The sequence below is a fragment of the Thalassophryne amazonica genome, chromosome 20, assembly GCF_902500255.1.
Source record: "Thalassophryne amazonica chromosome 20, fThaAma1.1, whole genome shotgun sequence".
Taxonomy (NCBI): Eukaryota; Metazoa; Chordata; class Actinopteri; order Batrachoidiformes; family Batrachoididae; genus Thalassophryne; species Thalassophryne amazonica.
The window spans coordinates 21,440,421-21,459,045 of record NC_047122.1 but is presented as its reverse complement, the minus strand read 5'-3'; the positions used below and the strand labels follow the sequence as shown (position 1 = coordinate 21,459,045).

General features: G+C 40.1%; 1 protein-coding gene across 1 annotated transcript in view; it reads right to left on the bottom strand.

Moving 5' to 3' along the window:
• The window catches only part of grin2da (glutamate receptor, ionotropic, N-methyl D-aspartate 2D, a), a 568,510-nt gene that overhangs the window by 88,202 nt on the left and 461,683 nt on the right, over positions 1-18,625 (bottom strand). The window contains exons 13-16 of the mRNA XM_034160100.1: positions 15,283-15,399; positions 14,049-14,209; positions 5,813-5,882; positions 5,144-5,261 (exon numbers count right to left, since the gene is read on the bottom strand). Of these exons, the coding sequence (XP_034015991.1) occupies positions 5,144-5,261; positions 5,813-5,882; positions 14,049-14,209; positions 15,283-15,399 (466 nt within the window). The remainder of the gene's footprint in view (positions 1-5,143; positions 5,262-5,812; positions 5,883-14,048; positions 14,210-15,282; positions 15,400-18,625) is intronic.

Here is an 18,625-nt window from a genome sequence, read left to right as displayed (position 1 = left end):
CAGATTTCACTTTTAACAAGAGATTTTGTCATGGAAAGCCGCGCGTCACGACCGATTCGCTGATGAAGTGAGACAAAGGAACACCTCCGTTTCGGAGTGTTAGAGGACAAGTTGGGACATGTCTATCTCGGCTTTCAGTGCTTACCAGTCGAGTGAGTATAAAAGAACTTGTGGAGAGCTAAAAGTGAAATCTGCTGGAAAATGGCTGATGTCCAGGTCTTGTGATAACCAGAGAAAGAGCACAGCTTAGAAATGATCCAGTGGTTTGTGCCGCATCATCGCAGCTCGCAGCGCGGCGCACCGACCGTGCTTAAAGGGGTCCTTAAAGCTGTAGTTAAAGTCCTTATTCTCTGTGAAACCTGTAAAATTTTCACTGAAAGCCAGATAAATTTTTCGAATGGTTTCTAGGTGCCAGTCTCTAACAGCTTCTGAAAAAATTCTGATGGAAAAAGTCCTTTTCATTCCGCCATTTCCAGACAATGAAAATCCGATGAGGGAGCGGGACCACTCCTTCCACAAGGTGTGCTCACAGGCGAATGACGTCACTGACAGGCGTGGAAAACTCACGCATGCGCACGAGGGTTCAAGCATGTCTGACGTAAAAACATATGAATGAAATCCATATAGTTTTTAAAAAATAAAAAGGACCGTTAATTTATGGACAGACCACGTATATATATATATATATATATATATATATATATATATATATATATCAATTAACCAGATCTGATCCATTTGTCCATGCTGTAGTCCTAACCTTCCATTCTATCTATCCACATCGGTTGCTGTAATGAAAATCATGCTCATGGAAACAGTCACGTTACATTACTGCTGTCTCCGAACACCACAACTAAACCCGCACAAAGCTCAGTGACTCACAGCATATGGATTATTGAAAAAAAAAGAAATGGTGAGTTTCTATGTATTTATATTTTTAAGTTTATATATTATACAGTGTTCAATATGAGGTTAGTTTGGGCTTTTGTGTGTGTGTGTGTGTGTCTTCAGTGCTCATTCAGTTTGATTAACGGCTGTCACCCAACAGCACCCCCTGTAAACACAGCTCATATCAAACTTTGTTTTATTATTATTTATTTATTTTTTGCAGTCAGCATTGAGGGATTTTATTGTAGCGGGGTGAAAACTGACTGGAGCAGGGAGCTGTTTCACCAAAACATCATATTTGGGCTTGCATATCAGATGTACCTTCTGGCAAATTGTAGCTGAACTTTCAGGTCTTCTTTTTAAGAAAATCCTCCTCTATACCACATCATCATGAAGCTGTATGTACAAAATGCAAAACATGCACTATGTACAATTTCTCCGGTCACAGCCAGAGAAGACTATAACGTCTGGGTTGTCTGGGTGTCTTGGTGTCTTGGTGGTGAGTTTTACCATAGAGTGCCATACTGTTTGTATTTCCTCATAATTGATGTAAATTAAGTCCAAGACATGTTCAGTGACTTGGAAATGCTCATGTGTGCATCCTCTGACTTATCTGAAGAAAAGTGGCAATAAAACTGATTATTTACAGGTATTATACCAAAGCGTTCCACTACTTATGCAACCCATTATCTTGGCTTTTAAAATTTTAATAAATTTATATCAGGTTATGGAGATTTGCTTTCAGTTTGAGTTTAAGAAAAATAATGTTAGATAGTTACATTGTTTTGTTTTTTTTTGTATTTGAAATGGCATAAACAAATTAAAATGTGTGAAATACCAAGTGTTCCAATACTTTTGGAGGGCACTGCACATGTGATTTCTTAGATTTTTTTTTTAATAAATTTGCAAAAATCTCATTTTTGTTCACCTTATCAATATGGGGTATTGTAGAATTTTGATTAAAAAATGGATTTCATCCATTTTGGAATAAGGCTGTAACATAAAAATGTGGAAAAAGTGGGGAGGTGATGGTCTAGTGGGTAAGCACTGGGCTTGAGACCAGAGGATCCCTGGTTCAAAACCCAGCCTGACCGGAAAATCACTAAGAGCCCTTGGGCAAGATGCTTAATCCCCTATGCTCCAGGTGTGTAGTGAGCACCTTGTATGGCAACACCCTGACATTGGGGCGATTGTGAGGCATTATTGTAAAGCACTTTGAGCATCTGATACAGATGGAAAAGTGCTATATAAATGCAGTCCATTTACCATTAAAGTGCAGCACTGTGAATAATTTCTGGATGCACTGTAACAAAACACCCAGAACCTGTTCCGAGTGCTCAAACCAGAACAAATTCGTAGAAATGTGATTTGAATCACATTCCAAAACAGACAAATGAGGCTTGAAACATGGAATCAGATTCCAGCTGGATATACAAATAAATCAATTTTTTACTTCCACTCTGAACACATCCTATTGTCACAAATTTTGACTCAAAAGTGATGTGTGATAAATAACTTTAAAACTAATTACAAGAATGAATTCTGTCAAACAGAATAACCTGTGTGTGTGTGTGTGTAGGTGTGTGTGTGTGTGCGCGCGTGTGTGAGAGCCACTGGAAAATTGTGCACATTTGGCATAGTCCGGTGCAGGCTGGTGTGTGATGGTGCATGGTTGCGTTCCTAGACTTGTTTATAGTAGTGTAGTGTAGTAGTGTTTGCTCTGTGAAACCAGTTATTAAAAATGCTCGCATAAAGCCCTGTTTCCACCGAGTGGTTTGGGTCGGTACTGTGGTGTGGGTCAGAAACACAGTAATTTAACATTATTTTACTTTTTTATTTTTATTTTTTGTCTTGGTGGATCATTTTCACTGTGTACAGAGCTGATGATTCTGACTGTGGTAAACGCTGCCACAAATGAAGTGCTTTTTAAACTTTTAAAGTGCGGGTTGCTTCCTGATCAGGTCCGTTGATCTGATCAGACCTGTGATGACCTGAATATTGAATTGCTGTGATGATTTAAACTTTGAAAGCTCCAGTCGACTGCAATCAGGTGTGATCAGACCTGATCACACCGACAGCAACAGCGCTTTTAAAGAGTCACAGCGCTTATTCAGGTTTGATTACACCTGAACGCAGTTGACTGGCGCTTTCAAAGTTTAAATCATCACAGTGCTTCTGTCTGACCAGATGTGATCAGAGCACGACACCGTCATCCTCTGAGAAAACGCACCTGGAGCAGAAAAACCACAAAGGGACTTGTTTAAAAATGCTACATTTCCACCCACGACAGGAATGAAAAGTATTTTCAGACGTCGTTTTCCAAAATCAGGAGCTTTATGTGGAAATATGTTCGTCAGACTGTGATGATGGATTGGATTCAAGCGAACAGGTAATATTTACTCTGTGTGTGAATGAAACAGTCTGTGTATATGAAACAGATCACAAAGTTCAGAGTCCGTTTTGTGCCCCCCTGAAAAAAGTAGAAAATATTGCATTTAAACTCACAAGCATACTTGAACATCCTGTTTCTTGTCAGAAAAAAAAAACAGGTTTAATTGTGTCCTCCTCGCGTAGACCTCAGCATACTGCTGCGCAGGGAGCAAAAACTCAGTGTCGAGATGCTTAAACTCAGTGTAGATAGTATGCCACAATACGCAATTCTACGTTGGCCCCGGTGTGAAAGGGGCTTAAACTATACTGTTAGAAAGCAGAACAAAATTAAACTGAGCAACATGTGTGTTGATGCAAAATTAAGTTGGCTTTCATAACTTTTTGATGATGCACCTTGATTGATAGCTTTACGGCCCTGTCAGCTTGTGTTTAAAGTAAAGTAAAGTAAAGTAAAGTAAAGTAAAGTAACAGCTTTTATTGTGTTAGGTGAATCTTCATAGTGAAAGCAGATCCTGTTTGAGATTTACTGAGAGTCTACACCTCCCTCCGAACAGGATGCTAGCCCAAGTATTGCATAGTGTTTAAACGTGTACAATGAAGCACATAGATTCGATTTCACAGCGTCATTTCATTTTTCATTTTATTTAATTTATATACAGCTAAATCACAACAAAGGTTCCTCAAGGCGCTTCACGCAAGTAAGGTCTAACCTTACCAACCCCTAGATCAAGCACACAGTCGACAGTGGTAAGGAAAAACTCCCTCTGATGATTTGAGGAAGAAACCTCAAGCAGACCAGACTCAAAGGGGTGACCCTCTGCTTGGGCCATGCTACCAACACACTTGACAATACAAATATACAGGAGATTTTAGAGGTCCATGCTGGTGCACAGGATGGGATGCTTGAAGAAAAAGACACCACTCCCATCTCTGGATGGAGCCGCACCTCAAACACACACACACACACACACACACACACACACACACACACACACACACACACACACACACACACACACACACACACACACACACACACACACACACACACACACACACACACACACACACACACACACACAGAGAGAGACAGAGAGAGAGAGAGAGAGAGAGAAAGAAAGAAACAGAATCAGGTGGCAGAAAGAATAAATACAGTATAATTTGTCAGCATTAAACAACAAGAAATCAGAAGAAATATTAACGCAATCGCCGGCCACTAGCCCTAAGCTTCACTAAAAGACCCAGACTTTAGAAAAAGTTGAGGTTGTGGCTCGTTTTCTTTACTAATAAAACAAATTTAAAAGGGTAAAAAGCATAGTAACATACTATGCCAGTATACTAGCCATACAAAAGGGAAAATAAGTACATCTTTAGTCTGGACTTGAAAGTCTCTACAGAAGCTGACTGTTTTAGCATCTAGTTCTCTTACCAATGATGCTACATTTAAATCACCACCGCAAACCTACAAACCTACTTAGAATTGAAGCAAGATTAGTGTTTCTGGTGGTCATTGCCGAATATGTCCACCAGTCTTATTTAAATTTATTTTAATTTATATAGTGCCAAATCACAACAAAGTTGTCTCAAGGTGCTTCACAAAAGTATTGTACTGTTACTCAACTGTGCTACTGTACTGTCCGGGGGTGCGGGGTAGATTGTTTTGTTTATTGTCCGAGCTCAGGGGATGTTTATGGGAGTAAGTCTGTGGGTGAGTGTGTATTGTGTCCATGGGTGTTTGCAGTATGTATGGCCCAGGAGATCTTATGCAAAAAGTGATCATTTCTGTGAGGTCAGACAGTTTTGTATGATAGTGACCCCTGCCTCCGTTCAGTGCCCCCCCCAAACCCTGCCCCATGAGTATTACCGTCTCCAACCAGCTGCAGCAGCGCCAGATCCAGCGGCCTTTTCCAGCGGGAGTTCTTCTGCAGCGCAATGCCATAGCCGGTGGTGGCGAACACCTTGCCAGAGCCGATGGTCATCACCTTGTGGAATGAGACGCAAACAAGGCCATATATCCAAAACACACACACACACACAGTGAAATGAGGCGGAAACAAGCGAATAAACATTAGCTGCATGTAACGCATCGGCTCAGTGCTCATAGTGTCATGGAGGAAATCTCAAAGCTGGCAACAGGATGTTGTTCCAGTAGAAGAATTAATGTGGATCCACATCAGCCGTAATAAGTGGCGCTGCAGTGGATGCTGCATGAGGCTGCAGGGAGCTCAGGCCTCCCACAGACCTTATTACAAATGATGGCTGGGCAGAACATTCACTCTCGCTGTGGGAGATGTGGCGACCGCAAACGTATAAATAAATCAACACCATCCACAAACGACAATATTAACTAGCTGCAGGCCGCAGGGGACAAATACAAATAATGAATATATGATTTATTTAATGCACAGCGCTGAATCTGCATGCATGTTTCTGTCCAATAAAATGAGGCATTAAATTTGACAGTGATGTCGGGTGGAAAGATCCTCATGCACTTCGCCACGCGAGCTGAAGATGACAGAGATTTATTTATTACCTTGCATCCTTCGTCCTTTCTGGCCATGTAGTTCAGCACGGCAGCGTCATAGATGAAGGCGTCCAGTTTGCTGCAGGAATAAAAAGAAGAAAATGACAAAAAAATGGCGACAAAAAGTATGAGGGGCTTTTCTGTTTGAACAGTTTTCAACACAACAAAGTTCGACATTCATGTTGTTCATGTGTCAGCCTACAGTATCCTCAATAGACCAAAATAAAAAGCAGGAAAGAAGAAAATAGTAACGGATGTCAGTGAATAATTTACATTCACATGCATCATACAGAAAAAACTTTATCACCATGGTAACAGAAAGATACAGATGACAAAAAAAAGTCTCATTCCTGTTGTATTCGTGATGAGATCACACCATAATCACAACCATCAATTTTAATCAGAAAGATGTTTTTAAGTTCTCTGTCCTTTATCAAAAGTGCAATTTTACACCATACGTTTAAATACACAAGGATGGTGGACCAAAAAAATACACCTATCTCTAATTTCACACATTTCATGTGACCAAACAGAACGTGTATTGAATCAGAATGTCTTCTTCATTTCAGTATCATTTTTTAGAAATAATTACAAGACAGACTGAATTAATTTCAATGCATTTTTATAGGGCACCAGTCACAAAGCAAATCCCCTCAATGTGCTATATGGAAAAGCTTTTAATTAGCACTTTTATTTATTTAAATTTTATGCAGCATAACAGATATTCAGGGGTTTATAAATGTACGTACACCAAGATGAGTGACTATGAACAGCATGGATGATTACAGAAGAATCTAGGTTTAATTAAATTAATTTTAAAAGCTTTGGAAAGACTAACTGGAATAATTAGGGGCTAATTGGTGAACCTGTTCCTTTACTTAAGAGTCTAATCTAATTGTAGAATCATTAGAATTCACCTGATTTTATACAATTTGATTATTCTATAAATTGAAGGACACTGCCTAAAAGACATTATGTAGATTTATTACCTAATAATTATTAGAAAATTAGCAGCTATTCATTTTTTTTTACATTACATTAAATGTGTTTAAAGGTTTAGACAAGTGGAAATGTTATCATCTTATCACTCACTAACTCATACGGTCATCTTCTTCTCTTGGTATGCTGTGAATGTAAAGGTAAATGGACTGCATTTATATAGTGCTTTTCCATCTGCATCAGACGCTCAAAGCGCTTTACAATTATGCCTCACATTCACCCCGATGTCAGGGTGCTGCCATACAAGGCGCTCACTACACACCGGGAGCAATAGGGGATTAAAGACCTTGCCCAAGGGCCCTTAGTGATTTTCCAGTCAGGCAGGGACTTGAACCGAGGATCTTCTGGTCTCAAGCCCAACACCTTAACCACTAGACCATCACCTCCCCTGTGCAATCAAACCTTTCATGTATGCAATTTCTGAACCAGGTGATCATTATTATAATTATATTAACTATATAATATGTGGAATTAATCCGATTCAGACACGTCTGCATATTGATTTGGAGCCGCACCTGTGCAGCGCCGTACAATCAGTCACAGAGACAAGGACTCTTCCGAAAGCTAGAAGAGTGAAGGGAGGTGAAGATGAAGGCAAGAAGAGGAGCAGAAGAGGTGGGTGACAGGAGCAGGAGAAAAAAGGCGAGAGATAACGATCTGAGCAGGGAAGAAGAGCGAAGTCAGGGCAAAGGAGATGGAAAATAGTTGATGAGCTGCAACCAAACAGTTCAGGAAGAAGCTGGAAAACACAATGAGTGAAAGAGGAGAAATGGACAAATTGAAGGACAAGAGATGGAGAGGTGATGAGCGACGCCTCGACAGTCACGTGGAAATGTTTGTGTCTCTTTGCTTTGACACATCAAACTAATGTTTTCTTCTGAAATAACAGTAGACACAGATGTAAAGACAAAAAAAATAACAGAGATAAATAGCATTTAACAGGCCAGAGAGAGAGAGAGACAGAGAGAGAAAGAGAGGGGTGGGGACGGTGGGGATGAAAGTGAGAAAGAGTAACAGAGAGAGAGGTAATGAGCAAGTGGCAGAGATACGGCGCAATAGAGAGAAAGACAGAGAGAGAGAGAGAGAAAATGACAGAGCTAGATAGAGCCAGAGATAGAGAGATGGAGAAAAAAGGACTGAAATATGGAGAGTGAGACAGAAAGAGAGAGTGATAAGGCTATAGAGAAACAGAAATAGAGTGTAAGAGAGAGACAGAAGTAGAGATAGCGAGATAAAGATAGACAGAGTGATAGAGACAGACAGAGATATGGAGAGATAGACATAGAGTGATAGAGACAGAGGCAGATGGGGGAGATATACAACAGAGAGATAGAAAGATATGGAGGAATAGACAGATAAAGTCAAAGGAATATAGAGATATAGAAAGAAGGATTGAGAAATAAAGAGAGTGAGACAGTAAGAGATAGAGTGACAGGAAGATAGAGATATAGAGCAACAGACAGAGTGAGACAGAGGCAGAGCTAGAGAGAGACAGAGTGAGATATACAGAAATAGAGAGCAACAGAGAGAGAGACAGAAGTAGAGATGTAGAGACAGAGAGATCAAGATAAAGTGACAGAGACACCAATAAAGATACACAGACAGAGTGATGGAGACAGACAGATACAGTAGTGTTCAGAATAATAGTAGTGCTATGTGACTAAAAAGATTAATCCAGGTTTTGAGTATATTTCTTATTGTTACATGGGAAACAAGGTACCAGTAGATTCAATAGATTCTCACAAATCCAACAAGACCAAGCATTCATGATATGCACACTCTTAAGGCTATGAAATTGGGCTATTAGTAAAAAATAGTAGAAAAGGGGTGTTCACAATAATAGTAGCATCTGCTGTTGACGCAACAAACTCAAAACTATTATGTTCAAACTGCTTTTTTAGCAATCCTGTGAATCACTAAACTAGTATTTAGTTGTATAACCACAGTTTTTCATGATTTCTTCACACCTGTGAGGCATTCATTTTGTTGGATTGGAACCAAGATTTTGCTCATTTACTAGTGTGCTTGGGGTCATTGTCTTGTTGAAACACCCATTTCAAGGGCATGTCCTCTTCAGCATAAGGCAACATGACCTCTTCAAGTATTTTCACATATCCAAACTGATCCATGATACCTGGTATGCGATATATAGGGCCAACACCATAGTAGGAGAAACATGCCCATATCATGATGCTTGCACCACCATGCTTCACTGTCTTCACTGTGAACTGTGGCTTGAATTCAGAGTTTGGGGGTCGTCTCACAAACTGTCTGCGGCCCTTGGACCCAAAAAGAACAATTTTACTCTCATCAGTCCACAAAATATTCCTCCATTTCTCTTTAGGCCAGTTGATATGTTCTTTGGCAAATTGTAACCTTCTGCACATGTCTTTTATTTAACAGAGGGACTTTGCGGGGATTCTTGCAAATAAATTTGCTTCACACAGGCATCTTCTATTTGTCACAGCATTTACAGGTAACTCCAGACTGTCTTTGATCATCCTGGAGTTGATCAATGGGTGAGCCTTTGCCATTCTGGTTATTCTTCTATCCATTTTGATGGTTTTCCATTTTCTTCCATGCGTCTCTGGTTTTTTTTGTCCATTTTAAAACACTGGAGATCATTGTAGATGAACAGTCTATAATTTTTTGCACTTGCGTATAAGTTTCCCCTCTCCAATCAACTTTTTAATCAAACTACACTGTTCTTCTGAACAATGTCTTGAACGTCCCATTTTCCTCAGGCTTTCAAAGAGAAAAGCATGTTCAACAGGTGCTGGCTTCATCCTTAAATAGGGGACACCTGATTCACAACTGTTTGTTCCACAAAATTGACGATCTCACTGACAGAATGCCACACTACTATTATTGTGAACACCCCCTTTTCTACTTTTTTTTTTACTGATAGCCCAATTTCATAGCCTTAAGAGTGTGCATATCATGAATGCTTGGTCTTGTTGGATTTGTGAGAATCTACTGGTACCTTGTTTTCCATGTAACAATAAGAAATATACTCAAAAACTGGATTAATCTTTTTAGTCACACAGCACTACTATTATTCTGGACACTACTGTATATGGACAGATATACATAGAGTGATAGAGACAGAGGCAGATGGAGAGATATACAATAGAAAGATAGAAAGATATGGAGTGATAGACATAATGTCATAGGAATATAGAGATATAGACAGAAGGATTGAGAATTAAAGAGAGTGAGACAGTAAGAGAGAGTGATAAGGAGATACAGAGCAACAGAGATGGAGTGCAACAGAGTGAGACAAAAGTAGAGATGTAGAGACAGAGATAGTGATACAGTGATAGAGACAGTGATAAAGGTACACAGACACAGAGTGATAGAGACAGACAGATAGATGAAGAGACAGAGTGATAGAGAGAGATATAGAGAGATAGAGTGATAGAGACAGACATAGATATGGAGGGATATACCATAGAGCAGGGGTAGGCAACCTGTTCCAGAAAGAGCCATGAGAGTGCAGGTTTTCTTTGCAGCCACTGACTCCACCACGTGATTTCACTGATTAACTGATTCCATCTGCTCAAAGTGATATTAATCAGTAAAATCACCTGGTGGAGTCAGCGGCTGCAAAGAAAACCTGCACCCTCATGGCTCTTTCTGGAACAGGTTGCCTACCCCTGCCATAGAGAGACATAAATATATCCAAGAATAGAGAGAGAAAATCAAAGGAATATAGAGATACAGACAGAAGGATTGAGAAATAAAGAGAGTGAGACAGTAAGAGACTGATAGGGAGATTGTTGATAGGGAGATATAGAGATATAGAGCAACAGAGACAGAGTGCAACAGAGTGAGACAGAGGTAGATACAGTGACTGAGAGAGCGATAAAGATGCACAGATATCAAGTGATAGACATATGGAGCGCGATAGAGAGATACAGCGACAGAGAGAGACAGATATAGAGACAGAGGAAGACACAGCAAGAGAGATAGAGAGAGAGAGTGAGAGAAGGAGACAGAGAAAGAGTCATGGGGCGATAGAGAGTGGAAGTGAAAGATGGTGGAGAAACGACAACTCAGTGACAGAGAGACAGGATGAGTTAAAAAAAAAAACTAAGGGAAGACAATACAAAATTCCTCATGGGACGTTTGGTAACGGCGTGCGTCCAACCTGCCGTGGTCACTGGTTGTTGGTGTGTCGATGCTGTTATCCTGTTAAACATTTCAACTCTAATCTGCATCACCAGCCCCGCTCTTAAACTTGGCGAGCACTTGTATATTTGATGAGATGCGCTTTGTGTACTTTGCTGCCCTGCAGGCAGATAATAAAGCTGGCGATGAAGACCAGCGGTGCCTGAGGGGCAGGCGGTGCTGAAATAGCAGGATTCTCCTGCACTGCGGCTGCTGCTAGCATGTATTATTAAAAAGTACTTATCCCACTGCACATTTTCTCATTTAGCAGCCGTGATCCTGATGAGGATGTACAAGTTACAACAGTTGTTCGGGCTCCCGAGGCAATGCAGATCAATGTGCCAGCAGGTTGAGTCAGATGTGAGGGTTGTGGATTTCAAAAGGTGCGGGGATGACATCACCGCCTCAAGTTAAACGTGAAATATATATAAATCAGAAGAGAAAAGGTGGCATCTGTTCGTTTAAAGGAGAGCCATGTTATACTTTCACCTGGGGCTGATGCATGCGCCGCACAAACTTTAACACAGACAGGAAGGTGGTGCTACTTAGTGTACTCGCTAAACCAGCAGGTGGCAGCAAAAAACCTTAGCCCAAAGGTCTGGTGACATCCCAAGATTTACAGTTAATAATAATAATAAAAAAAAACACATGAAAACCTGTAAAGGTGGAGTGACCATGCTAGTTTAAACTTATATCACAAAGTTTGAACAGTTTACAGAATGTTAAAAATTTCCATCAGCACACTTTGTCTTACAGTCACAACAACGCAAACTGTACACACACAAAACTGTTGTTTATGACAAGATTGTTTGTTACCGGTTTGTTATACACAAACTGACACATCAGCATGGGTGGTTCTTGGGCAAAGGAAGAACCGTTTAAATGTAGGTGTGGTTTAAGATCAAAGTGAGGATCAAAGGTCAGAAAATCAGGATCAATGGGAAGCAATTATGATCTCAAGTCAGCAATCAGGATTAAAAAGCCAGGAACATGATAAAAATGATTAATCAGGCTTAAACACCAGAACCAAAGCTCAACAATTAGAAGCAAAGTGCAATTTAAATTCAACAATCACGATTTAAAAAAGAAAATTATTTTAATAAAATACACAGGCTCAAAGATTAGGAACAAAGGTGAGTAATCAGGATCAAAGCACGAGAATCAGGATCAAAGGTCAGCAATTCTGATCTCAATTCAGCAATGAGGGTGAAAAGTCAAGAACATGATTAAAAATAACAATAATGAGGTTCAAACATGAAGATGAAAGGTCAGCAATCAGGATGAAGCATCAGCAACTATGATTAGAAATGACAGAAATGAATAATCAGGATCAAACATCAGGACCAAAGCGCAGCAATTCAAATCAATGTTCAATCTTAATTCAGTGATCAATATTAAAACCGGAAAGTGATTAAAAAATGAATAAGTTGGACCAAAAATCAGGATCAAAGGTCAGCAATCAGGACCAAAGGTAAAAAAAACAAACAAAAAAACCCCAAAGAATAATCAAGATTAGACATCAGGATCTAAGGTCAGCAATTATGATTTCAATCTGTGAACATGATTAAAAGTTGGGAATATGGTAAAAAGTAATAACCTGGATAAAAGATCACGATCAACGAGCAATCAGTTCAGCAATTATGATCCAAATTCAGCAATTACAATTAAAATAAGAAATAACACAGATCAAAGATTAGGATCAAAGGTCAGCAATTAGAATCAAAGTTTAGCAATTACAATCCAAATTATAAGTCAGGAGCATAATAAGAAAATGAGCTGCTCTGTGACCCTTTACTGTAATACGTGGCTTTAGAAAATGGATAGATGGATTTAATGTCTGTCCATCTATTCATCATCCATCCATGATCAAAATTTGATATTTAGGATCAAACATCAAGATCAAAGAACATCAGTCAGGATCAAAATTCTGTCTTCAGGATTAAAAGTTAGGAAAGTGATAAAAGATTAACAATCAGAACCAAAGATCAGGATCAACATTCAGCAATCAGAAATGAAGGCAAACGATCACAACCAGGGTCACGATCAAGATCAAACCCAAGTGTTCAGGAACCCATGAGTCTCAGTCTATAGGGTACTATGGTCCAGAACCAGGTGATCAGACCCTCGACAAGTCAAACAATGTAAAAATAACTGTTGTATGGCTGGGGGGCCTGGCTGCCTTTTTGTTTCTGTCTTTTGTTTTTCCTTCCAGGTGGCTTGCATTTGGGACTGAGTGGCTGTGTTGCTGAGGTTATCAGGACCTCACCCTGATCACCTGCGGCTCGTCAGGACTCACAGCTGAGGTGCATCTATATGGATTGGAACATGGTGGCATTTAAGACTGGAGTATACAGTGTGTATTTGCCAGAGACTCGACCTTGTGACCAGACGGGTGAGATCGTCGTCTCGGGAGCCATCTCATCATCAGTGGATGCAGAGAACGTCCAGGGTTTGATGCACGGTCTGTGAAAGAGGAGGGGGTGAGGTCTCACGCTCGTCAGCACACTTCCTGAGGTACGTTAGATTTTGTGACTAACATTTATACAGTCAGTAAATGTGGTGTCCCTCACACCTTTTTATATTGAGCTGTATGTTAGTCATGTATCGGCTTCCACTGCAGTGGAGTTTTGTGAACTGGATGTTCCATGCCTGCAGGTTGGGAAGCTGATTAGTAATCAAGCCAGGAAGTGTTTGCTGTTTGTACACCTTTAAGTGTTCTCTCTGTGTGTAGAGTGTGGACTCACATAATGGTTCCTTCTTTCACAGACTCGGTTTGTTGCGGCCACCTGGGGGGTGTCGGCGGGGTCCTTGGGTCCGAACAGCTTCTGGCTCCGGACCGTTAGCGCTGCTGGGAGCGCACCACGCCAGACCGCACTTTCTTTTGTTATTTTTTGTATCACTGTTATGTATTAAATTCAGTTAGCCTTTGTACCGTGCTCTGCTTATTTCATACTGGGTCCTTCAAACGCTGGTCGGTTCTCCGAGCTGCGTCCGACACATAACAATAACTACGTTTTGTTTAGGTGTTTGACTTGCTTTCAGCTTGGTGTGCTCCTTTCCAGTTTTCACTCCTTACCCAGTCTTCAGGTTGTCGATGGCCTCTTCCACACCCTTCTGGTTGTGGCGGATCATGTACTGGTGCATGTTGGGATAATTGGAGCGAATATTCTCCTCTGTGCTGCCGTTTGGCACCGTGCCGAACCGAAGCGGTGGGTACTGCTCTGTCGGCTGCTGGAACTGTAGAAGAAGAAAAGGAGGTAGATGTGAGGCGAAGGGTGGGGCAGAAACCACAAACAACCTGAAGTGTTTGCTTTCAAATGGATGACGCTGTGCTGCAGTTTTCTGAAAAGCTGAAGATTGACAAAACAAATGAGTGTTTAAAGAACAGTCAGAGTGCAGCGTGGTGGTTTCTGCTCAAACTGCACCAGAAAACAAAAAAAGGTTTTCAGAGTATCAGTCTGAACTGAAAACATTACGGCACTGCTAGAAACCTTAATACATGTGATACATGTTAAACACTTACTCTGGGAAATATTCTGGAAAAATGTTCAACCATCAGTTCAGTTGACACTTCATATGGTTGTAATCTAAGCTGTTGCAGAACTAAAACCAGAGCAACACCCACAGAATGCACATCAGAACTGTTAGTGGGCCGAGTACCGTACCTCACTGTGATTTTAGCAAACAAATCCATCTTGAAATTCATGTAATCATATGATATGCAGCTCCATGTATACACAACACAATCGCGGTGGCCAGGGGCAGGACCTCCTGTCAAACAGTCAACCGTTCAGCCTTTCAGATAAACATTTTTTAAAAGCTGGCCATGATGTAATTTCAAAAGAGCATTGCGCAACATTAAAAGTGATTTGGAAAACTGAAAAAAAAAAATCATTAACATCCATCCATACATCCAATGATCCATCCATCTGTTTATCCTTTCATCCATCTGTTCAGTCCTACCAGACTGCACCTATTGGACAACTCCGACAAAAGGGGCAAGTGGTTAAAGCGTTGGGCTTGAGACCAGAGGATCCTCGGTTCAAATCCCAGTCTGACCGGAAAATCACTATGGGCCCTTGGGCAAGGTCCTTAATCCCCTAGTTGCTCCCGGTGTGTAGTGAGCGCCTTGTATGGCAGGACCCTCACATCAGGTTGAATGTGAGGCATTATTGTAAAGCGCTTTGAGCGTCTGATGCACATGGAAAAGCGCTATATAAATGCAGTCCATTTACCATCCATCCATCCATCCATCTATCCATCCATCCGTTTATCCTTTCATACATCTGTTCACCCCTCCCAGACTGCACCTTTTTGTCGGACAGCCCCGACACGGTGTCGATGTACTCCTCCTGGATCATGAAAGCAGCCAGGTTGGCAGTGTAGGAGGCCAGAAAGATGACAGCGAAGAAGGCCCACACCAGCACCTGCAGGTTCAGCGTGACAGCTTTAAAAGCATTTTAACATCCAGCTGACACTCTTTTCACTTCTTGGCATTTCCTTTTCTAAAGCCTGAGTCAAAGCTCCAGCTCACCTGGAGGCTTGACTCACATTTTATCAGCCTCCAAAATACACCTCTGCAACACTGACATTTGTCCTTTTTCACTAGATTTACATCTATTATGATGATAAAATGTCACATTGCGAAGTAGATTCTTGCAGAGAAATCAACATTTTATTCATTTTTATGTCAGTGAAATCCAGATGGATACAGCAGCAGTGGTCTAAGAACATGAAGGTTACATTTAACAGGTCTTGACGCCCAACTTATATGTTCTGCTCATATCTTAATGTTTGCACGGTGCATTTATATATTATATAATGTGCACTTCTAATCGTGACAACCTCAGGAAATCCTCAGTGCCCCCCTATTGGGGTCTTGAACCCAGTGTTGGGCACACTTCCGATAACTGATAATTATCTAAGACAAAGTTTTCATTATCAGATTATCTTTTCAGATAACTTTGAAAACCATTATCGGACTAATTATCTTCCTATGAATTTTTGTCTGACAATTTTTAGACCATTAACGTGGTGAACACGTGTAGTTCTTCCCTCTGCAAACAGAGGAGAGCTGTTTCTATGAGAAACCACTCTATCCTCTGCAGGCAAAGGAGAACTGGTCACCAAAAAAAAGAGAAACATTTCTTTTAACACTATAGTGATACGCGGCCAATATCACCCAAGTCATCCAGAGACATACATTTTTAACTTATGGTTCAAATTTTAACCAAACTTATTTCGGACAAGTTATTTAAATTAACGTCACTTCTGAAGTTTTATAAAGTGAAAATATCAGATATATGTTTTACTTTTAAAGTAATGTGCTAATTTTTAAGGTTTTAGTGTGGGCATGCTGTGCCCAGCAGTACATTATGGGTGATAGGGTAATCTCAGTACGTTCACGACAGGAGAAATGCATTTGAGACACTCTGATCAGGACAACAGCATTAAACTCTAGTGCCTAAAACTCTCGTGAATATATTCTCTGGGTTTATGGACATTTTTGTGTTTGCTTTTATTAAATTCCACACATATTAAACATAGCAAGTAGCAACACAGATTATCTGGAATTTTGTTTTGGCAAGTTTTCAAGGTCTCTACTGCCATCTACTGAGCAGTAGTGTTCATGGCAGTGCTCAGACTGAAGCTGAGCAGACACTGTACCACAGAACCGCACGGTGTAAAAGTTCAGAGCGCCTGATTTATGTTCTCACACACATTGTACGTTCAAAAACCCACACGTCGGACTCGTGTTTCCAGAAGCAAAACGCAATCAGAAGCTTTTTTTTCCAAACTTAATTTACAAAAACTCTCGATGGGAGACATCAAAGTTAAAAAAAACAAAAAAAAACAAACAAAAACATTACAAGATAAGTCTGCGGTGTTTGCACAGGCACAAGAATATCAAACAGGTTTGATTTTCATCTGACCATACAATCGGCGATCAGGAGGTGGTCGTGAGATGTTAAACACAGCTCCTTACTCCATGTATACTAAACGATGCAGATTGTTAGTAGTTATCGGTTATCTGTACATCTGATACATTTTTGGGTGGTTTATCGTTTTATCTTTATCAAAGATAACTTTTCAGTTATCTGATTATCTGTTATCAAAGATAATTTTTTGGTTATGTGTGCCCACCACTGCTTGAACCCCAGGTTGGGAACCAACGCGAGAGAAAACTTTCAGAACTAAAGATACTTACAATGAAACAATTCTAAAATATTTTTTTATCCAAGTTTGCAGGAAAATTGAGTTGTTTCATGTGTATGTCATTTCCAATGGTAATATCAGGATTCATGAATACTTGTCAGGAGAATGAATACCAGTAGAGATGTGCACAAAGTGTGCACACTTTTGTATTTGTAGCACTGATTCAAATTTCACATAATACTATTGGTAATTTAACACATTTTACCTTTAACCAAAGCCAGCCTCAGTCAGGGCAGCGTACAAAATATGATTTACAGGAATTTTCATGATTTGGCACATGGGCATTGTGTCATTGAGAAGCGCTTCTCTTTACTGCCGTGAGATTGTTGATAGCAGGCCAGGAAGCAACTAAAGGATGAGGATTAGTCATTAGTACTACATTTGCATTTACAGGCAGTGATGAACAGAGCTATTTGCTTCCATGATGTACACTGTGTTTCTGCCAAAAATTAATTTGCATCATTTTCTTAATGAATAAGATGAAAAACATACATACTTAGCTCAAGCAACAGAGGCAGGATTAAAAAAAGTGCTAATCTGAGTCAATGAGGATTCAGGCTGAATCCCTGGGCCAGTGTAAAGCCTCCTCAATACCTCGTGTTTAACACCAACACCACATTGTTGTCAGTTACCCACACGGTGCATGCTGGGATACACGCTGACGACCCTGAAAAGGCTTAAGCTGCACTGAAAAATGAATCATCATGTGGAATAGTATGGAGAAAAAGACTTCAATAATGCTCATGTTTATCAGGTTCTTTGTTCGTTTTACACTTTAAGGTTTAAAAACTGAGCCAGTTCAGGTTGATGCTGTTTTTAAATAAGAAATCTTTATAAAAGATTGAAAAAAATCTGATTTTATATATATATATATATATATATATATATATATATATATATATATATATACACACACACACACAGAGTGGTGGGCACAGCTAATCAAAAAATTAGCTTCGATAACCGTTGATCCGCTAACTGAAAAGTTAACTTTTATTAAGCTAAACCAATAAATCTCTAAAAAGTTTAGCAGATGTTACAGATAAAAGCTAAACCGATAACTCAGTATTGACTTCAGTACATGGCATCTACTGACAACGAGTCAGCGCTTCTGTCTCAGATCGGCCTTCTCTCAGCAAAAGAGACCTGGTGATCAGAGAGAGAGAGAGAGAGAGAGAGAGAGAGAGAGAGAGAGAGAGAGAAAAAAGACAATTTCTCTTCACACTTCTACAGACCTGCCGGTCATTTCACTGGAGTCTTGCATAGGTAGACAGTTTTGACGTATGGTTATAATGTTAAACAAACTAATTCCAGACGTTATTGCAATTAACATCAAGTTTGTTGTTTTACAAAGTGAAAATATCAGCTATAGGTTTGTGTTTTAAAGTAATGCACTAATTTTGAAGGGTTTAGCGTTTAGACACACATGCCACATTG